Here is a 20,637-nt window from a genome sequence, read left to right on the forward strand (position 1 = left end):
GCTATTCAAGCACTAGTAGCAGAGTCAGCTTATCTACTAGCTTGAACCACTTAAATAATTGATGTAACCAAACCACAACATCTCATATTCACAATGTCTTTATGACTTACAGGTTATGCAGACAGAATACAGCAAAGGGCTTTTAAAATCAGCAATGGGATGCACTTGTTTCTGTTGGCTTCCTGTACCGTAGATATTTGGTTATCTGTTACACAACTGTTTCCTTTGTGTAGCGGACATGTGAGATGAATGTGTTTGGTGCTGGCAGGACTAAAAAGACACGACAGGCAGGTGCAGTCACAGGGTTTATCATGGACAGCTATGTGTGACTGTTTTCCAGGTTTGAAATCCCTTCTAGTCAGATGTCGGTCGGAACGAATTCTGTTATTTTTGCCAAAGTTTAGGTCTACTGTGCCAAAAGCAACAAAAAGCAGCTACGGCATGTTGTTGTGCTGTTAGTCAGCTCTGATGATGATTCCTCATAATGCGTGCAGGCAATGACGAGCTGTTCACTATAAAACATAAATGATAACATTCTGTCCTGCCTAATTAAGGCTGTGCTTTTTGTGTCTCAGCACTGGAGCTGAAAAATAATGGTGGGCAGCAAGTGCAGAAAAGGCTGTCTGCCAGTCCTGGAAGGGCTGGCAATAGGTTTAACTAGAACCATGACTCTTTGTAAGACGTGGCTGTACAGTAATTTGTCTTGGGACTCTTGTAAGGAGCAAGTTTAAGCCTGTGATGTAGCCGCTGCAAGTGATTGGCCACAGGAGGGCTCCCAGCGTGGCTGTGAGAGACCGATGGCACAGGAAGACAGAAGGAAGTGGGAAGGAAGTGAATTGGAGAGCAGTGATCTTTTTCTCAAGATCACTCTGCTGCTGAAATAGCCACTGCAGTGTTTTCACATTCAGAGAAGAATGCAGCAATGCGAGACAGATGCAGAGCCTTGTTTTGAATGAATGACAACACATACTGTGGAGCATGATCGTTCTTAGAAGGTGATTGGATGACGAGGGTCCGTGGCCTTGAATGAGACCTCAAAGAGCCTCCGTTCCTTGTGGTGTCTGGCAAACAAATGAGAGATGTAGTGGATTCTTGAAAGATTTGCTCTGTGGGGGGCTAACGCTGACAGCGACAAGCAGTGCAGTACACTGAACTGGGATTAGCTGAGGGCTAAGGAGAGATGGCTGGTAATTATTACAGCACTGCCAGAGCTGCCAGGCTTCTGCTCCTAGCACAGTGTTAAACAAGCGCCCCGGGACATAGCGATTTCTCGATACAAGAAAGACACAAACCATGGGCCCAGTGAGACACACTGTGGAAATAGAGACTGCCACCCATGAATAATGAATTCAATTGTGTATGCGCCCACTTTAAAAAAAAAACTTTGGCACCATCTTTATTCTGATCCTGCTCCACACATGCTGCTGATTGATGCAACTTTCCATGTCTTCACGTGTTTCCTATCTACTGTTGTTACCCTGCTTTTCTCCCCTTGTTATATGTAGCTCTCTGGTCCACGCTCCTCTGCTGGCCCTCCAAAGGTTGAAACCGCAAGCCTGATACGCTGCACTACAACTTTAATTAGTGCAGTAAAAAAAAACAGAGACAGTGCATGCAAACTTTTATGTCAACATTTCCAAGAAGCCATTTCCCCTTAAAGTCAAATCTAAAGACATAGTTCTTGTAAGGTGCAGTAATGAGGCAGTGATGATGTTGCAGAGTGTTGTTTTCTCCTCCCTAGTGAGTTTCTGAGAAGTGTTTCCATGAATACACTGAACTGCCACTGAATTAATGCAGTTTGTGCTATATTTTGGTAAATAATATACATATAAAGTATTTGTATTTGGTTTCCATGCTGGGCTCCATTTAACCAATTATATAGCAGATTTCAAGTATTAGTGTTGTTATCATGTTGACACCACTAACAGAGGCATTAAGATGTATTGCATAACACTAATATTCTACTACAAGTCCACTGTCCTCTCAGTAACTCCAGCTCTAATGGATTGTCTTGGCCATTGGTTCAGCCCTATATACATAAATGTTCAATCAAAGGTGGACAGCTTTGACGTTAATGGGATTAGATTTGCTTGTTGCTGTACCTTCACAACATAATAGCTGTAAGTACAAAATTGCATGTGTAAATAAAGTGTGTTTTAATTATATGGTCATCACCACTTGTCTGCCTTAATGACTTGGTTTCCACACACCTACTCACGCTTCACACCTGGCCGTTCTTGACATGTTGTGTCCACACCTGACTTTAAAGGGATTTGTTTTACACCAACGGCGATGTTATGCCTGTAAGATCCATGTGCTATTCCACCGACAAAATTTAAGAGCTATATATCTTGTATATTAAGAACTATAATCAGATTTGTTTCTGGTATACCTGATAAGTGAGTGATGTTTCCCATTAAATCAAGTCAAGTCATGTCGGATGAGATTTTTATAAGTACGCACAGGATTTGTTTTAAAAGGCTATTCAGATCACTGTGCTGACTTTGCAGCTATGTCTGATCTCTGAGATCAAGGGTGAGTATCGTCCACCTCTTAACTCTGTGATTTGATATCATCATGAATATATGTGGATGTGATACTTTTTCTAGTCTCTTTATAGCAGATAAATCCAGTGGAGATCTGACTTGATAGAAGTGTTGATGTTCTCACAAGCTTTCACTTTCATTTATAAGGCAGCCCACTTTCACATCGCAATGTCCCTTATGTAAAGTGACGCAATGCAAATTAACTTATGAATGTAATGTTACTTATGAAAGTAACATACTTATTTTAACCCAAACCATGATCTTTTCCCAAACCAAACTACATGGCTTTTGGTGCCTCGGCAACTTACATGCAGTATGTGTATGTCTGAGATGCCTGAGATGCTTTGTTGAACAGTCATGTGATGTGGGACTTAGGGAGCTCATAATGTTGAGCTGTTAATGTGAAACTAATACGCTTAGTAAAATGTTCTGTGAACTATTTTCTACTTTGTCGCTAGGCCCATCTGTGTTGACCTTATCTTCTCTTTTAGCTGAAGGCTAGGTGCAATCACAGTCTCTTGGGCAATCTCAGTAGATCAGCAGGGATGAAAGAAAATGAATGTCAAGGATGTTTATTTCCTAATAGCTGGAGAGGCTCTCGTTGTGGGGCTGAGGCTCCGACCAATCTCCAGCAACATACCGAGAAAGGGAGAGACTGAAAAAGTAAGAGATGATATTTTAGATGGTTAAGCTGATCCTTTTTTAAAAAAAAAAAAAAAAAAAAGGATTACTAGTTTGTCCAAAACACTCAACAATGCACTGTGCTAAGGGGAATCAACATTGGTATGTACTGCGAGGTATTAATAATTGTAAAAAACGTTCAACTCGAAGTTTGAAGTGAGCAATACCATTTCCTGAGTATCTTTGCTGCGCACTCGATAAGAACCTTGGATTTGTGATTGCAGTGTTATAAATTGTTAAAGCAAACAGACCATTGTAGCAATTCTCAAATTGTTCAGCAAGCCCATTTGTGGGGAGGAGGGAGTTCAGAGATATAGCTAAGGGGTCATCCACTGGTTTGTGAACTGCCGTTTTGAAGCCTGGAGTCTGTCATTTCGGCCATCACGTTCTTGTTTCTTTGGAGCCAGAAGTGAACATTTTTTGAAGAGCTGTGGAGGAGCAAGCAGTGGATCTGACTAAATCTAACTGGGAAACAGAGGAAACCTGACTGCACCACAGACTTGTCAATCAAACAGACATGGTCCTAAACATACTGCTTTTTATGGCCCTATATCTAATTAATCATAGTATTATTACCAGATGTACCACCAGAGAACTAATAAGAAGGAGTGACTTTTTGAAAAAAAAAAGAAAAAAAAAGATTGACTTTGTATTTCATGAGAGAAGTTGGATGGCAGTCTATGGAGTCTATTTAAAGCCAAGCCCCTTGCGACGCTCGTGGTATTGCACTTTAAGGCAGTCCTTTATTGGCTTCACTTTTCAGAATCAGAGGGTAATCGGGGTCATACTGAACTTAAACCTGCGCTTGACAAATATAAATGCAACATTAACTCAAATAACTTTTGTTTTTACCATAGACGTAAAAGGAAAGCAAATACTAGGGACCGGCTCCAAAAATCCTCTTGCTGCAATAGACTCCCATTCAAAAAGTGTCATCTTCTGTCATTAAGTTCCAAGTCAATTCACACAAGTCATTATGGTGTCATTAGCTACACTCTCCCTTTTTGATCAGTGTTCTGGTGGTCCTTTTTAAAATATTTCCATAATTAAATAGATATAAGCCCTCAAAGAGAGATATGTTATGGCCTGTGCCTAGTTTGATTGACAGGCCTGGGGTGCACACACGTTGCCAATGTAGTGTCCTCGGGTTTTCAGTCAGATTGACCCCTCGCTCCTCCCCAGCTCAGCCAAGTATGGTCACTTGCGGTCCCAAGTTCAGAAACCCATGACATTACTGTGTGTTGCCATATTTACTACCAAATCTCTGACTCTATAGCGCCATTATGCTCTCCAGATAGCTGCTTTTTTTTTGTCTATAGGCTGCTTGGCACTGGTCTGTGTGTTTTAAGCATTTTACTGCAAACAGCTTCTTGCTGCTGGTAAAGTCTGATGAGAGCAGTGATAGTAAACCAAAATAGTAAAGGGACCGCTTTCACATTACAGGTAGATGATGTGATCCAACATAGATACAATACAAAGCTCAGTTCATATCAGCAGTCAAAACTAAAATCAAGAAAATAGGATTTTTCTCTTAGGTTTGGCGGAAAAGCCCTATATATTTCTGAGCCTGAAGATTCAGTCACTTGCCAAACATGCTATGTCCAAAACAATTTGGTTTATTTTTCAAAATATATGTTTTATGTTTCTTTGGTGAACATTTGTCTGTGTAAAATATAGTTTGTACATAACCGCCGAAGCTTAGCACTGCTTGGGTTCACGTCAGTAAATCTGTAATAGCCTACAGTCAGCACAAGTGTGATCTATGGGATCTGATCTTTACTGTTCATCCTCATTTATTTGCTGCTGAGCATGAGGGAGAGTAATGGGGGAAAGGGGTGAGAGAAGGACAGAGACAGAGTGAAAACCTAAACAGCAAATGAAATCGTTCTAAAAACATGGAGACCCTTCTCCATCTCTGAGGGATTTTATGGTGGGATTAGTGCAAACGGCTGCTCCCTCACATATGTATAGGCTTACCATACCAAACAGGTAGCAGTTATTTCCCCAAGGCGTAACCCAACATTATGCTATAGTGGCAGGTGAAATAATCCCCTTTACCGCTGGTTTAAAAAGTCTTGACACAGTGCACATTTAGCACTGTATTTAGCCTAATCCTAAACTTTGCCAAGCGCTACAAGAGTTTCTCATTGATTTTTCACTTCCTTGCCTGGCTGGAGGAAGCGCTTCGCTCATCTAATAAGCCTCCATCCTTTTATCATTACCCATCTTCTGTCCTGTTAATCCTCACTGCACCTGCAGAAATTCCTTGGTGTGTCCCAAGCTGGCCCTGCTGGCAGATCCAGGTCACACGCTGGAACATAAAGCATCACAAGCCATTCACTGGTTTTCCCGCAGGTCGGATAACAGTCAGCGCACTGGGTGATAATGTCTGAATGTTGCTGATTGTGGTCAATCCAAATGGGCCCATTATGCAGCCTCCATTACATGTTATGGCCAGCATCCGGCTACTTTGGCCTGATATGCTTCACAAGTTCTGCATCCATTACACTAATTCACACTTTTTTGTTGGGAGAGGCTGACCATCTTTGAGGAATTATCTTATCTGATTTTGGATTTGTTGTGTGGATGTTAATTCTCACTCTCTTTTCCTCAAATCTATTTAACTTCTCTGCAGTGCTACAACTCTCTTGTGGGCTGTCATAACTACTTGCTGAATACAAATATTTTCTTGAATAGTATATCTTTTCTCTGATATGTTTTCTAACACCTGCTCTGTCTGTCAGACCTACTCTGAATTGCTTTCATTTAAATCCCAGTCCCTGCAGAATTTTGCTTTCGTCTTCGCAGCACACTGAGCCAAAACATTTAACGCTGTTAAACATGTACAGTGTATTGAGAGATAGTCAGGCAGGAAAGATCAGCCCCTTACACTGATTGCATTACACTGACTCGTGACTCACATGAGAAAAGGAAGTTGAGAGAGCACAGTTTTCTCTCTGCAATTTGAGACGTCCGTGCTGAGCCTTGTTCATTTAGATTGGATTATGAGTCGGTTCTCGGAGCTGCAGTGAACAGATTGCCCTTACCCATTACACTATACTTCTCATACTGCCTGTCCTCATTTACATGTGGACATCCATCACCCAGAGTGTTGATGCAGACGGTTGTTGTGCAGGAAATAAATATTTTGTACCCGATATTCATGAGGCGGAATTTTTGCTGTGCAGTCGTTTTTTTAAACTTTATGTACAGACTATTCACACAGTCCAGGAGTCAGCAAGGCTGCAGTGTTGCGCTGTTGGTCCCTGAGTTGTTTTACTTCACAAGTAAGTAGTGTAATGCCTTATTCAAGGACACATCACTGGTAGTTATGGAGAGAGGCACAACTGTTTTCCCACCAGATGTCTTTAATCTGTCCAGGGATTTAAATCAGGAGAGCATTTAATAACACGTGCTTGGTGTTAATCTACTCACGTTTAGCTGGTTAATATAAGTGCACAATAGATTCATTGTTTTTCAGTAAAGATTACTTTACCTGAACGGTATTATGACAATATGTCAAAGACATAATAGAAATTTGAACCGTCAGAGATTAGCCATGCTGTCTATATTAAGGGAGCTATTCTTTTAACACCTAGTATAAGCCACTGCAGGCAATGTTGTAAATCAATTAGCAATTCTCCGTTATGGCATTATTGAATTGAAATGTCTAATTTATTAGGTATTCAGGTTACTAAATCAACCCAGTTTCTTAATTGTGTCCACAAAAGATTTACTGTACCATGATATGCAGGATGTTGATATTTTGGTATAAAAATAGACATACTACATGTATCTCCCAGTGTAGTGGGCAGTCTAGAGCAACCACACAGAAAGAAGAAAAAAAGCATTCTTAATTAAAATATTTATTGTGGCAGTGTGTTGGTCACCTTACAGCAAATAGCCTGTTTTTAATGTTTTACTGTTTTTTATGAAGAAGAAAGTGATTGGGCTGATGTTGTTTGATCATCATGATGTTTAAAATTTTAAGGGTCACATGCTGGATTCTCGTTAGTATAATTGTCGGGGTATTAGCCTGAATATTGAGCCACCATCACACACATACACGTATACACACACACATATATATATATATATATATATATATATATATATGTATATACTGAACATAAAAATAAACTGAGCAGATGGATTGACATAGTAATTGCACAGATTTCTAAACTGTGGGCATGGATTCAACTTCCTGACCTCGTAATCTGTCACCTGTAGCTGTAGCATATTGCACATCGTAATAATTTATTATTAAATATTTTATGTCCGTTTTTAGGGTAAATTTGCATGTTTATCGAAGCGTGTGGTTGGTTTGCAGAGTAAACAGGATCGATTCTAGGTTTCTTACACACACAAACATATGCCTATACACAGACAACAAGACATAGAGTCTTAATTGAAGTGGACCCTGACACTTTTATTGTTCCACGATCTGAAAACAGCTAATTTTCTTCATGCTTAGGGATCAGTGCTCCTGACTGTGCTGTGCAGGGAGAGGAATACAAAGAAGAAAAAAACATCACCCTTCTTCTCCCATGAAACACAGAATAACAACTGAATATAAAACCTGTAATTCTCAGTGAAAAAGAAATCGCAGGCATGTCGCAAATTTCCCTCTGCTGTTAGAGCGAGGAACAGAGAGGCTGCACCGCAATTAGGTGTTCAAGTGTTGATGCAGGGCTCGTAAAGTACTTTAATTCCGCTGTGAGTCCTGTGGTGCTCTGCCTGTAATTGCTGGCTCCCTCTCTTGATTGGAAATGCTTCACTTGTTGCTGCGGTTACCTCGCTGGGCTCGCTGTTCATATTAGCCGCTGGTCCTTATGCTCCCTGACCCCTGTGGTTTGTAACTCTCAGCTCACAGAAAAGTACTGGAACATTCAGTGCAGACCTTCATAAGTTATGAGATGCAAGCATAAAGCTGAGACTGATATCTCTATGGCTTTGTCCTTTAATAATGCAGGATCATGAAAAGCTCTGTTACAGTGAAACAACCTGCCGCACGAATACTGCCTCTGGTGGCTCTTTAGCTCTCGCACTTTTGAAAAGCTTTCTCAGCATTATTGAAGTAATTCCTTATGACTGAGGGAGGGCCACATTTTTGCCAAGTCATCAGCCAGTGGACCATTATGGCACAGTGTGAGACCAAATTGAAGAAATAATCAACCAGTAGTTGGGATACCCTGATAGATTGATGGAAACAATATCTCTTTCCTTTTTTATTTCTCTCACCACAGGTCAGGAGTGGCCATGCCATTTGGCTGTTTAACAATCGGGGAAAAGAAGGATTACAACAATCCTTCAGACGTGACCGATAAATATGACCTGGGTCAGATTGTTAAATCGTGAGTATTTAAACATCTGTTTAGTGCTATATCTATTGAATATATATACTTGAATGATGCTTTATTTATTTTTAGTTTTTTAATGCCATTGAATGCTCCTTTTCAGGGAGGAGTTCTGTGAGATATTCAGGGCCAAGGACAAAACTACAGTGAAAATGTTCACATGTAAAAAGTTCCTGAAAAAGGACGGGAGGAAAGTCCGGAAGGCTGCCAAAAATGAGATCCTCATCTTAAAGATGTGAGTTGTTCATTGTGGTTAATGATTAGTTTTCGCAATGAGACTGTCAAAAAAAAGGTTGATTTTCTTTTCCCTGTTTCATCTTTTTAAACACTAATTTTACAGACAACATCAGTTGGCAAAAAGAAAACCCAGCTCAGTGCTCACTCTGATAAAAAGAAAAAGTCAAGCGAATCTCATTTTGCTGAGTGATCACACACAGCCACTGTTTTTTTTCACAGCTTCTCTCTGATTATCTAACTTTCCAGTAAAACTTACATTTGCATAACCTGGGCCTTATTAAACAATTTGTCACTGACAGCACGCAAAGCAGTGGAGTGAGATGAAGATGAAGGTGTGATTTCTTTAAAAGAAGCCTTTCAAAACATCGACTCATATTCCTCTGAAAATTACACTTCAGACACCTCAATAACAGGGATGTGCCCCGCTCTGCTTTTCGTGCTCTAATCTTCAATTGGGGTTTGAGGGAAAAAACAAATATGATGATGGTGTCAAAGGCTGTGAATAACTGCTGGCAAAACAGTTAATGTAGTTTTAAATATAAAATCCATGAGTATAGGCATTAGAAAAGCAAAGAGTATTAGTCTAGTTTTTTTTATTATTATTATTGTTATTACCAGGAATGAACTAAAAAAAAAAATCCCATTGGTCACTTGTACTGACATTATGGTTCCTTCATAGTCAGTTTCAGTTTTTGATACCTTTGTTATTGTCACTGATTTGAACACCATCCTACAAAAAAAACAACAACAAAAAAAACATTTCATATGTGGTTTGTTTTTATGTGTGTTAAGCTGAGGGCTGTTTTCACATTCATTTGATAAAAAAGGAAACACCTTGTGCTCAGCTTTAATTTCAGTCTAAGAGTTAACAGGTTTTACAGTACACACAAAGAGCCAAATGAATGCGTAATAATATTGTACTGGTCAACTGACTTATTATTTCTATCTGCAAAACATGTCACCCAATTCACAGCATTCTATACTAATGCTATGCATCATATGCTTATACACCAAAGTAAGAAACCACCTGGTACAATGCCTTAGCAATAAGCACTGGGATTATGAAGTGTGGGCACCTCCTTTCACCGGTGTTTCGTCAAGTTAGACCCACGACACTTAAGGAAGGCTCAACTACTCCATCCGATACTCACACCCATGACCTCTGCTCTACCTGTTTTACATTTAAACTACTATGACTTGTGCTTACACACTTTGGCAACGTTATCTTTGCTTAAAGCCACAACGTCATACCTGACCACCAATACCAACTCTTCTCCACCAAATCCAGAGTCTACCCTGCTACAGTAACATCACAGTTTGTGTGGAAACCCACCCCGGTTCTGTATCCTACTAAGTCGCAGATGTGTCAATACTGAGGATGGACTTTTGAGAGGAGTAGGACACATTATGCCCAGCAATGAAACTTCTGAAATGAAGACTTTGCGTGTCTATAGATGCTGGAGCAGAGAAGGAGTTGAAATCATTTTTAAGATTTCTTAACAGGGTAATTCAACGTTGTTGTACAGAAACCACATCAGACACCATCCTTTTTTTTTAAATGTCAAAAAATTTCTGGAGGGCATCTTCAATGGTGTGTAGACATTTTTCAAATGTATTATCATGATAATACTTAGTGCACCAGTCCTATGCAAGGATAGCAAACAGAGTGTTTATCAGAAGTGTACGCCAATGCATGCAGTTCACATTCATGGGTGAGTTTACAGAAATGACTCCACCACTGCATCTTTATGTTGTCACAACAGCTGCCTGCGGTGAATAACCCCTGACTAATTGTAAAGAAACACAATAGTATTGTCCACATATAACTGGTGCAGGAAGCCAAGCTACACTGTGTACAGAATCTCTCCCCATTTGTAACCTGGAGGAGTACGTTCACTGTCGCTACGTTACTATTTATTTCACAGTTTGAATTTAAAATGCAAAATTATTTATAACACACGTCCTTGTAAAAATATCCCTTATGGAACAAAAATGGTCAAACCTGTCAAACACATAACACCGGCTCCTGATCCTATGAGACATGTGAATTATAGTAATGAAACACCATACCTGTTAGGGGTGACTCACTTTACTCCTTTTTGACAATGTTTTTCAGTACAAGTTAAAAGAAATATTCATTCAGGCAACAGAACTATTTTGTCTACTTCCTTGTCAATTGACAGGTAATAACAACACTATGCAGCCCGAAGTTTCCCAACTGGCGCTGTGGTTGTTGAAGGAATGGTCAGCTGCTCAGCACCATGCTGCTGCATGGTTGTCTTTATGCCCAAATGGTTACATCAGATCACATGAATCTGCCTTTCTATGGATGAGAAGTTACACATGTAGATCTCTTTTTGAGAATATCTTTTGCAATTGCACATTGTTTATTTCCATGTTGCTACGTGGAGCAGCTCAGCTTCCATGTCCACTGCAGCGTGGTTTTTCTATTATTAATTCAACTGAATAAACATTTTAAATGTCATTTATGACTCGTAACATCATCATTTCCGTCTTCTTGTTTCTGACACTTCTCAGGGTGAAACATGCCAATATTCTCCAACTGGTGGATGTCTTCGAGACCAAAAAAGAGTACTTCCTCTTCCTGGAACTGTGAGTCCAGATGCTGCAGGGGAAAAGCCCTCTGTTATTCTTTTCAGTAGCTTGGGCCTCAACTGTATCTGTTGATTATACACTCGTGGGTAATGAGCCGTTGTAGCCTAAGGGCCTGTAGATATGAGACGAGCTCTGAGCTCCTCTCAGTTGGTATTCAGATATGATTGTTTGCCAGCTGCTCCATTCTCATCAGCATGTATTCTTAGGGAATTTGATACATTTCCATGGGAATGCTAATTGTAGGATACTTGTCTCCTCCTTTGAGGACACTTGATTTGTAGGTTTAGGTATTCTGGCAAGAAGAGAAATCCCCAAAAGAAACATCCAAGAGAACGTATAGCTCATCATTTCCCTGATGTGATCTTGTCTAAGGACACCAATGACAACATTTTAATTTACATAAATGGTGTTTATCATTTGGGCAAATTACTATCAGATATTTCTGTATTGCCTAATTGTTTGAATGAATGAAGAATGACAGAAACAATCTCAGTAAGATTTAAACCAATAACATTATAGTTTGTCTACCACTGACTGGTGCCTCATTATGATCTATTTTAAGCATCCCAAACAACAAAGACAAGATAGATAAGCTCTATAAAAATGGAAAAAAGGATTTCTGAAAACTTTTCAATGCTGAGATGAAACCACATTTGTAATTTTCAACAACAACATGTGACACGGGCCTTCCTGTTTCCACAGTGCAACAGGCAGAGAGGTGTTTGACTGGATTCTGGATCAAGGCTACTACTCAGAGCGAGACACCAGCAACGTGGTGCGCCAAGTGTTGGAGGCTGTCGCCTACCTCCACTCCCTCCATATTGTTCACAGAAACCTCAAGGTAACATGCTATGGTAGCGCAGGTCCTTGAAAATATTGCAGGTGGAAATAATCAAGATAACAACACACATGGTGTTATCACACAGGTACACCCAAGCAATGAAACAGAGTACTGTGTAAAGAATATCTTTTTTTTTATTATTTTCAGGGGATCTTGTATGATCATTCATTTGTTAAGAATAATGTGATCACCATGAAATGAAGGTTAAAATCTCATAAACGTATCAATACAATTCAGTCCAGTTCTTATAAATGGCCTTATAACTTTTCACCTGCTAACACACTTCTTTGCTGTTATCAGCTGCTCCAAATATAAACTTCAACTTTGAAAAAGAAAAAAAAAGGAAGAGAAGAGAAGAACCCACTTTAATTGAGCCAGGCTTCCTGCTTAACAAGTGTGTCATCCTGCAACAGCTGCCTGCAGTCTGCTGTTGCTACCTTACAGATCTGTTCCACGACCAAAATGATTCCTTTTCAACGTGTTTTATCTTTTTAATGTCTTGTTTAAGACTTTCAAATTGTATTCTTAACCCAGCAGATAATGTCAGCCATGGAGTGCACACTATTTTCACGCTACGTGGTGACGTTATTTTTCCCCAAAGCTATGGCTAAATATGTTTCACATTCACATAGTTTTCATCATTTGGAGGTGCTACTTGCTGACAATACAAATATGTTTAATAATGACAGCATCCATAAACATAATATTTAATCAGTAGAGTTAGCAAATCCGTCAAGCTATTTTGTCAATGTCAATGTATGATCCACAGTAAAATCTCATACGGTCATCCTAAAGACCATCTCTGCTCACTTCAAGTATATTGAGAGCTGCCTACTTCACATATGGAAACTGTAGGTGTTACGAAAGTATTGAACAGCCAAGCTAGCGGCATTGCTCCAGGCCAGTCTGTCAGTCGGTAAACTTCTTTGGTCCAGAGTAAGACATCTGAGATATCAATCTGATGAAATACCATGAAATCTTACACAAAAACTTTCCTCATAACTCTGATGATCTTCTGACTCTCTATGTCATCATCAGGTCAAAATTTGCATTTACAAATACAGTACCTTTTAAAAACTAAACTTCAACAAATAATATTCCCAGGTAAGACGCTAAAAGATGGTGATCATGTTAAATCTACTGCTGGAGACTTTTTACTGAGCAGATTCAAGAACAGATTCTATTTACATATTTACTTTGAAAAGGTGGTTAGTGTATGATGACGCTCAAAAGGTGTTATCACTTTTAAATTCTAATCTAATCACATACGGCTTAAATACAATGAAGTTTGTTTTGAACTGTCACACAGGCCAACTGAACTTTTTTGTTTAAAGTCTTCTAATTATTTTCGTTTTGGAAATTATCTCACCAGTGAAACTTAAACTCGTGCATGAATGGCTTCAATAAACACAAATATTACATCAGATGTTGTCATCTTCCATAGCTGGAGAACTTGGTTTACTACAACCGCCTGAAGCACTCTAAAATAGTCATCAGTGACTTCCATCTTGCCAAGCTGGAGAACGGACTGATCAAAGACCCCTGTGGTACACCAGAGTACCTGGGTGAGAACATTCATTTGACCAAATAAGACGGTGTCACATGACAGCTTACTGTAGCTTCCAAACGGGCACAGGCTTTGATGAAAGTTTCTGTTGTCTTGTTCAGCCCCGGAGGTGGTTGGCAGGCAGCGATATGGCCGGCCGGTGGACTGCTGGGCAACAGGTGTCATCATGTACATACTGTAAGTTGTGAGCATGATATATAATGAGAGTTTGATATTAAAGTCACTTGGTGTCATGGTAAAAGTTTGCTGAAAATGTGGTTGACATTGTCTGTTATGATCTATGATATTAGCGGCTTGTTTGACTATGGTATGTAAATGATTTTTGACTCTTAATGTTGTTTTTTTCTTACCTAAGGCTGTCAGGCAACCCTCCTTTCTACGATGAAACCGATGACGATGATTATGAAAACCATGACAAGAACCTGTTTCGAAAGATCCTGGCAGGCGATTATGAGTTTGACTCTCCGTACTGGGATGACATCTCTGATTCAGGTACTTAGATGATAAAGTTAACATTGTGAAGGAACACACTGACAGCTCTCTGGGTAAACATTTCAAATTTGGAGAATTTGCCAATTTCTTACCTTTGGAGTGTTCAAACACATGCCATATGTAGGCTCCCATCCACTAGGAAAATAAACCCCTTTTTTCTTCTGTGTGATCTTTCCCTGACAGCGAAGAGTCTGGTTTCTCGTTTGATGGAGGTGGATCAAGACCAGAGACTGACAGCCCAGGAGGCTATAAACCATGAATGGTAGGCAGGAGAGCTCGGATATGGGCTTTTGTGTAGACCATTTAAATCAGAGCAGGGTATTCAGACTGTATTCATATAATCTGAAAAGATGCTTAAAAGCAGAATGTTTCCCTTGATGGAATCACAGTAAAAACTTTTGTTCATTTTACAGGTTAAACACTGTTCTTGATTAGAGCTTAGCACTTATAAGACTTTTATCAGCCGCAGTGTGGCTCTTTGAGCAGCAATGTCTAAATTATAAGAAAATAATATTGGATTGGCCCAAACTTTGATAAAGAATCATATTCCCAGAGACTATACCCTAGATTCAGTGATCCGATTAGTTTTACTTTGATGTCATCAGCAGGTTGACAGTATCTGATCATTGTTGAAATGTCCTGACAACTGTGGATGGAAAGACATAAAATTTAGCATTTAGTGCTTATTAACAAATGTTAGCATGCTTACAGCCCTTTAAGAATTATATTTTTGACCACTTGTCACATTTCAAGTTGATTTGGTAAATATATGATCAAATACTTGTTTCTTTATACCAGTTACTGAGTCATTTGAAGTTGTTACTTTTTCATACAGAGACACCTCAGTCTGAATTATTGCATGTTGCAATGGTGTGACTGAAGTTAAAACACATGCATTAGTCACTTTTACATTTCGACTGCTGTCGCTACTCACAAGTATTTGAGAGCCAGCTGTATATGTACATATTAATTGGCAGTCAGTGTCAAAAATAAGAAGAAAAATGCCGAAGCAAAAATAAAATAAAATAAAAATAAAAAGTGCAATAATCCCTAAAGGTTATCTGTCTTTGCGAAAGTTTACCAGTCAGTTGAATGAACAACAAATTGAGTAATTCTGTGGGCAGCAGTTGTGGCATCCGAAGATAGGGGAAGCATAAAGGTCTGTTATGTTTTTCTCATTTTGTACAACAGGATCTCTGGTGGTGCAGCTTCAGATAAGAATATCAAGGAAAATGTGTGTGCACAAATAGAGAAGAATTTTGCCAGAGCTAAGTGGAAGGTAAGACATGTTTGTTCTCTCTTTCCGGAAGCTCTTCTTCACAAACAGTAGCTGTGCAATCCGTGAACAATAAAGTATAGTAGCAAAGTATTGTGCAACTGTGAGTTGAGACATTGACTTCAGCACGTTGGAGTTCAGTTTCGTCTTTCTTCTCAAACAGAAAGCTGTGCGTGTCACCACCATCATGAAGAGACTCAGAGCACCTGAGAGCAGCGATTCGAAGGCCAGTGTCCCTGCAGCCGGCGCCCCAGCGGACCCTGCAGCTCCCCAGGCTGCTGCCGACCACCCCACGCCTTCATCTGCCGCAGCTCCCGAGGGTGCCCCCGCTGCAGTCACTGAGCTCCCCACTGGAGCAGAGATAAGCCAACCGGCGCCGGGGGCTGGAGCCGGGGTGGCAGCCGAAGAGCCGCAGCAGCCGAGCCCGGCGCCGCAGGGGCCAGAGCCCACATCGCGTTGCAACGGGGAAGCTTCGTCCGCTCTTCACACAGCTGCCGAGGCTGGGGATGAGCAGGGTTAAACCCCCCCCCGGCCTACCCCTCCCTGTGCAACCTCTGCACTCCCCCACCAACTCCTGCACACTGTACATTAGCTGCTAGCATGGTGACACTGACTCTCCTTCTCTCTTACTTGCAGCATTAGTATCATCTCATGGAGGCTGTGTGCTACCTTTCCTGAGTGCTGTGTTGCATTGGCTTTTGTTTCACATGCGGTTTTCTTTTTTTTTTTTTCACTAACCCTCTAGTGTACGTCAAATCACATACACCACATCTATATCCTCACACTTGAGTTTTCAGGGCAAAATGAATTCGCTGTCAAGCTGTGGCCTACAGCTAAAGTCTTTTTTTTCTGATTCTTCTCAAAGTGATCAGAGAGTATAGGGAGACATAATTGTGCTGAAACCAGGTTTGATTCCATTTTAATGAGCCAACTTGGGGAACTTCTCTCTGCCAGTCTCACAATTACAGTATTTGTTCTTAGAATCAGTTGAAAAGTTTTGCTCCTGAAATTTGGACCGTAAAGTGCTGGCCCTCATACATGGAGAAGATTACGTATAGGCCTAATCCTTTCACATTACTATCTGTTATTGTCAACACTTACCAGTTCTTGTGCGTTAAACAATGCTGAAATTGGTGACTGGGAGTTTTTTTTTTTAAGCCCGGTACTTTATTTTAAAACGAGGCAGCTTCACACATGAGCACACGCACACTATGTTCCTTTGCTAAGTTCCTGCTCGGGAAAGAACCTCATAGCTGTACGTGTAAAGATTCTGTACATAGAGACCTTTGTAGAAGTAGCCAAAACAGCATGTATTCTCACTTTTTGCTGTTCATTTTACATTCACACCCACTTCTTGGTGGATAAAGATACGCTACTGCTAACCTCGTCCTATCGTAGTCCACAGCACCCTCGCCTCTTGCCGCAAGCCGTGTCTAGGCTAATGTTCTTTTCATAAGCATACTATACATTATGCTGTCTATTGCTACTGTTCATTTAGTGCCACTGCTTTTAATGTAAGTTATATGAAAAAAAAAAACCACACAAAAACAGTTTTCATTACATAGCAGTTCTATGCATCCAAATTAATTTGTAGCTTTTCTTTTTTAGACAAATCACAGCTCACGTCATGACATCATTTACATGTTGTTGTTGTTGTTGTTGTTGTTGTTGTTTTTTTAGTTTCGCTAGAACTCTATCAAATTTGATTTGATCAGGACGTTTGTGTTCAAATACTGACTCAGATGCCACTCATGTCTTAATATTTGGTTGAAACAAAATGTGCATTGACTGATATATGCGGGCTTTCAAGGGAGGACATATACCACTTTGACTTTATGGTAACTTGAGTTGTCATCACCAAATCAGCTTTGTTCACCTGTATTGTACTGAAATGTGTATGAAGCATATGCGTGACTTTTTTTTAATGTAATTTATTTATTATTTATATTTTTTTAATATATGTTTTACAGAATTTTTCATCTCTTTCAGTTATTTGTTTATTTAATTGATTTTCAGCTGATACTTGATGAACTGTAAGAACAATCTATCCTTTCTTGTCACTGGTCCCCTCGAGCATTAATAATGAGCTGCAGAAGGAGATCTCTGTAATCACTCTAGAGGAAATTGAGCAATATTCGACTGGCTGCAGAAACTGTGATTCCTGGTGTCCTTTCGATACAGTCCACGTACCTGTAAGTAGAAGTCTGTAGTCCTTGCCAGCTGTCAGGCCCATCAGGGCTGCTGACACACACAGCCATTTACATATGGCTGCTGTCAAATAAATGTTTTCCTGTTATAACACGCTTGAAACATGTGGGTTTTGCTCCTTGGCCACATGAGGACAGCAGCCACACTGTCAGTATGACTATTAAATGACTTAATTAAACTGTAATATGTCATGGCTTGTGCACAGCCACTTTGTCTGACTTTACCCAAACTGTTGTCAAGAGTATTTACTGTGCACACCTGTGAATTCATATGAAAATGTGCATTTCAAGTCAAATGAGGAGAAAACAGATCACCTTTATTACATAATTTCAAGTTTGACTTTGTTATTAAAGATTCCTTTATTTATACATATATCTCTTTTTAATTCATGCAAAGCTAGATTGGTAGACACACCAATCATTCAGATTATATTGCCATATTTTTTCTTACATTGCCTAAAATAGATATTTCAATTTTAACAAGAGGCTTAATCAGAAGGATATAAGAGATTTATTTTAACGTGAATGGATTATTTCATGTAGTCTGTTCTCTTTGTTTAGATGGCAAATAGATACTGTTTAAATAATGTTATACACTTTGAAGCAATGCTTTTTCCAATACATTTCTCACTGTATTTAGTATTCCATGTCTGTTAATTTTGCCACGCACTTACAGGTGTATTTGTAGATGTGATGTTTGCCAGGACCCGTGGTCACCTGCAGGTCCTGTCCTGCATTTGTGAGATCTGTACCGTACTCCTTGACTGAGTTAATGACTTAGATGGTAATAAAGTTGAGTTCATCTGTTTACTCACGTGTGATCTGTTCTCGTTTCTCTTCCAAGTCGACAGTCAGCAAACAGAGGGTGCATGGCATCTCTCAAACCAGTGAGGATTATTTTGAGAAAATGTGGGAAACAGCCTGCGTCATTACACTCTGCTTTCCCCCTAACCCGGAGGAGAGCATCTGTGTTACACACGCTCAATTAGCACAAGTTTAGCACCCATCCTTGTGGGGTGTGAACTTGTGTTTGGAAAGAAATCACAGCAGTGCCATTTGGTGACACTTTCCAGGATACTTGAACTGCATCACAGTGAAATAGTAATGCAGAGATTTCACTTTCCGGTCCCTCTGGGATTTAAGCAGTCTTCTTCTCAGGAGCCTTTCTCTTTTACATGCCCATTGTGCAATCATAAGCAGCCAGCAGGGCTCAGGGGGATCCTAACTCTGTGTCTGTGCCACTGGATGACTTCATTAACATTGGTAGGATGAGAGAAGTGTCAGCTTTCTGTTCCTTTTAATCAGCAGCATAGAGATGAAAGACCATTGATCAGAGTTTGTCTTTGCCGAGAGGAAAATATCATTTTACAAGGTATACGAAAATATTTCATCCTGTGGGCAAAACTTGCATATTAATTAAAGTAGTAGCTAAAACCGTAATTGCACTTTTATGGAGTTAATCTGTGCAATTAATGTGAAAATGCTAAAATAACTGGAAGATGAATTACAAAGCTCTAAGATTTTCACAGCTCTGCTTGTACCAGGTGTTTTCTTTTGCTTTGTTATGTTTCCATCTTTCACTCTATCAGGGATCAGTTTCATACTGATAACATTATTCCAAGCAACAAATTCTAAGAGTGATCAATGGATGTTATCGTCACCCTAAGGGTTAAAGAAGCAATTGATCACAACAACTAATCCACTGTGCATTTCAGTTTACTGCTGACTGCAAATGAGGTCCTGCAGAAAACGCACCCACATATATAATGTTTCATTCATAATTACTTGTAATCAGTATGCAGAGCAGACCTTCAAACATGTTGGAAAATACAGAAGATAGCCAAAACAAATTCTAAGGCAATGAAAAGTCAAAAGACAAGTGAGGGATATGGAGCTTTGGCAGGATAGGAAGAGCACTCAATAATATGATTTAGGATGCTAAAAAAACAAATTAATTGAGTATGATATGTGGTCATTATTTTTTTTACAAACAAATTACCTGTACCAAGGAAAATAAATATTTAAGTATTTGATAGCTGATATAATAATCTATATAAATCATATTCTTTATATGGGTTTAAATATTGTAGTGTACAGCCACAAAGTCATTTTACTTACTGTATTTCTTTAGCTACACGTGACATGGTGATTACCACGACTGCTAACAAGCAGGATGAAAGCGAAACAGGATTTGAAATAATGTTTTGTAAGGAAGGAAATGTACTTGTATTTGGTACAATTGTCTCCAGGAAAAAAAAAAAGAATGTGTGCTACTCTGGTGGGTTGAAGCTGTATTCACTTCTGCGTACCGCTCAGGACACACTAAAGAGGAGATCAGAGTTCCTCATAAAAATGTACTTTTGGATATTCAGAGCCTGTGAATCCTCCAGATATGGTCAAATAAAATATAGGATATCTCATTGTGAGGCATTCCCAACAAATTTAAACTTACGAATGGAAAAAAAAAATAACAATAAATATAAGCAAACAGATTGCACGATGAATACAAATTTATGAGAGAAGTCAGTAGTACAGCCTGCTCAGACAAGACCTAAAACACTGTAGACATTCCTGCTGTGCCCATAGACTGTGCACTATTCCAAAAAGAGGGCTAAGACTGCCCTCTGGTGAGCAGGGTTTTAACCATAACTTAACTGGACTTACCAGAATCGATGGAGCAGACTCAAATGTCTGCAAAAAATATATACGTCTGTTCCCTCATACCACATAATGGGAATTTAAAAGTTGTTTTTTTCCCTCAGCATACACATGGTGAAACACAAAGAAGCACAACATAACTGTTCCAATACCGAGGCT

The 20,637-nt window shown here is 39.6% G+C and overlaps 1 protein-coding gene across 1 annotated transcript in view; it reads left to right on the forward strand.

The window, feature by feature from the left end:
* The window catches only part of LOC138205439 (caM kinase-like vesicle-associated protein), a 40,738-nt gene extending 22,108 nt beyond the window's left edge, over window positions 1–18,630 (forward strand). Inside the window, exons 2-11 of the mRNA XM_069161500.1 lie at window positions 8,474–8,581; window positions 8,688–8,819; window positions 11,360–11,434; window positions 12,140–12,278; window positions 13,723–13,843; window positions 13,947–14,022; window positions 14,201–14,337; window positions 14,521–14,599; window positions 15,529–15,616; window positions 15,777–18,630. Coding sequence (XP_069017601.1) covers window positions 8,487–8,581; window positions 8,688–8,819; window positions 11,360–11,434; window positions 12,140–12,278; window positions 13,723–13,843; window positions 13,947–14,022; window positions 14,201–14,337; window positions 14,521–14,599; window positions 15,529–15,616; window positions 15,777–16,133 — 1,299 coding nt within the window. The 5' untranslated portion in view covers window positions 8,474–8,486 and the 3' untranslated portion in view covers window positions 16,134–18,630. The remainder of the gene's footprint in view (window positions 1–8,473; window positions 8,582–8,687; window positions 8,820–11,359; window positions 11,435–12,139; window positions 12,279–13,722; window positions 13,844–13,946; window positions 14,023–14,200; window positions 14,338–14,520; window positions 14,600–15,528; window positions 15,617–15,776) is intronic.
* The last annotated feature ends 2,007 nt before the right edge of the window (window positions 18,631–20,637 follow it).

The sequence above is a fragment of the Embiotoca jacksoni genome, unplaced genomic scaffold, assembly GCF_022577435.1.
Source record: "Embiotoca jacksoni isolate LCO1_2020_lvr unplaced genomic scaffold, fEmbJac1.0.p SCAF_1, whole genome shotgun sequence".
NCBI lineage: Eukaryota > Metazoa > Chordata > Actinopteri > Embiotocidae > Embiotoca > Embiotoca jacksoni.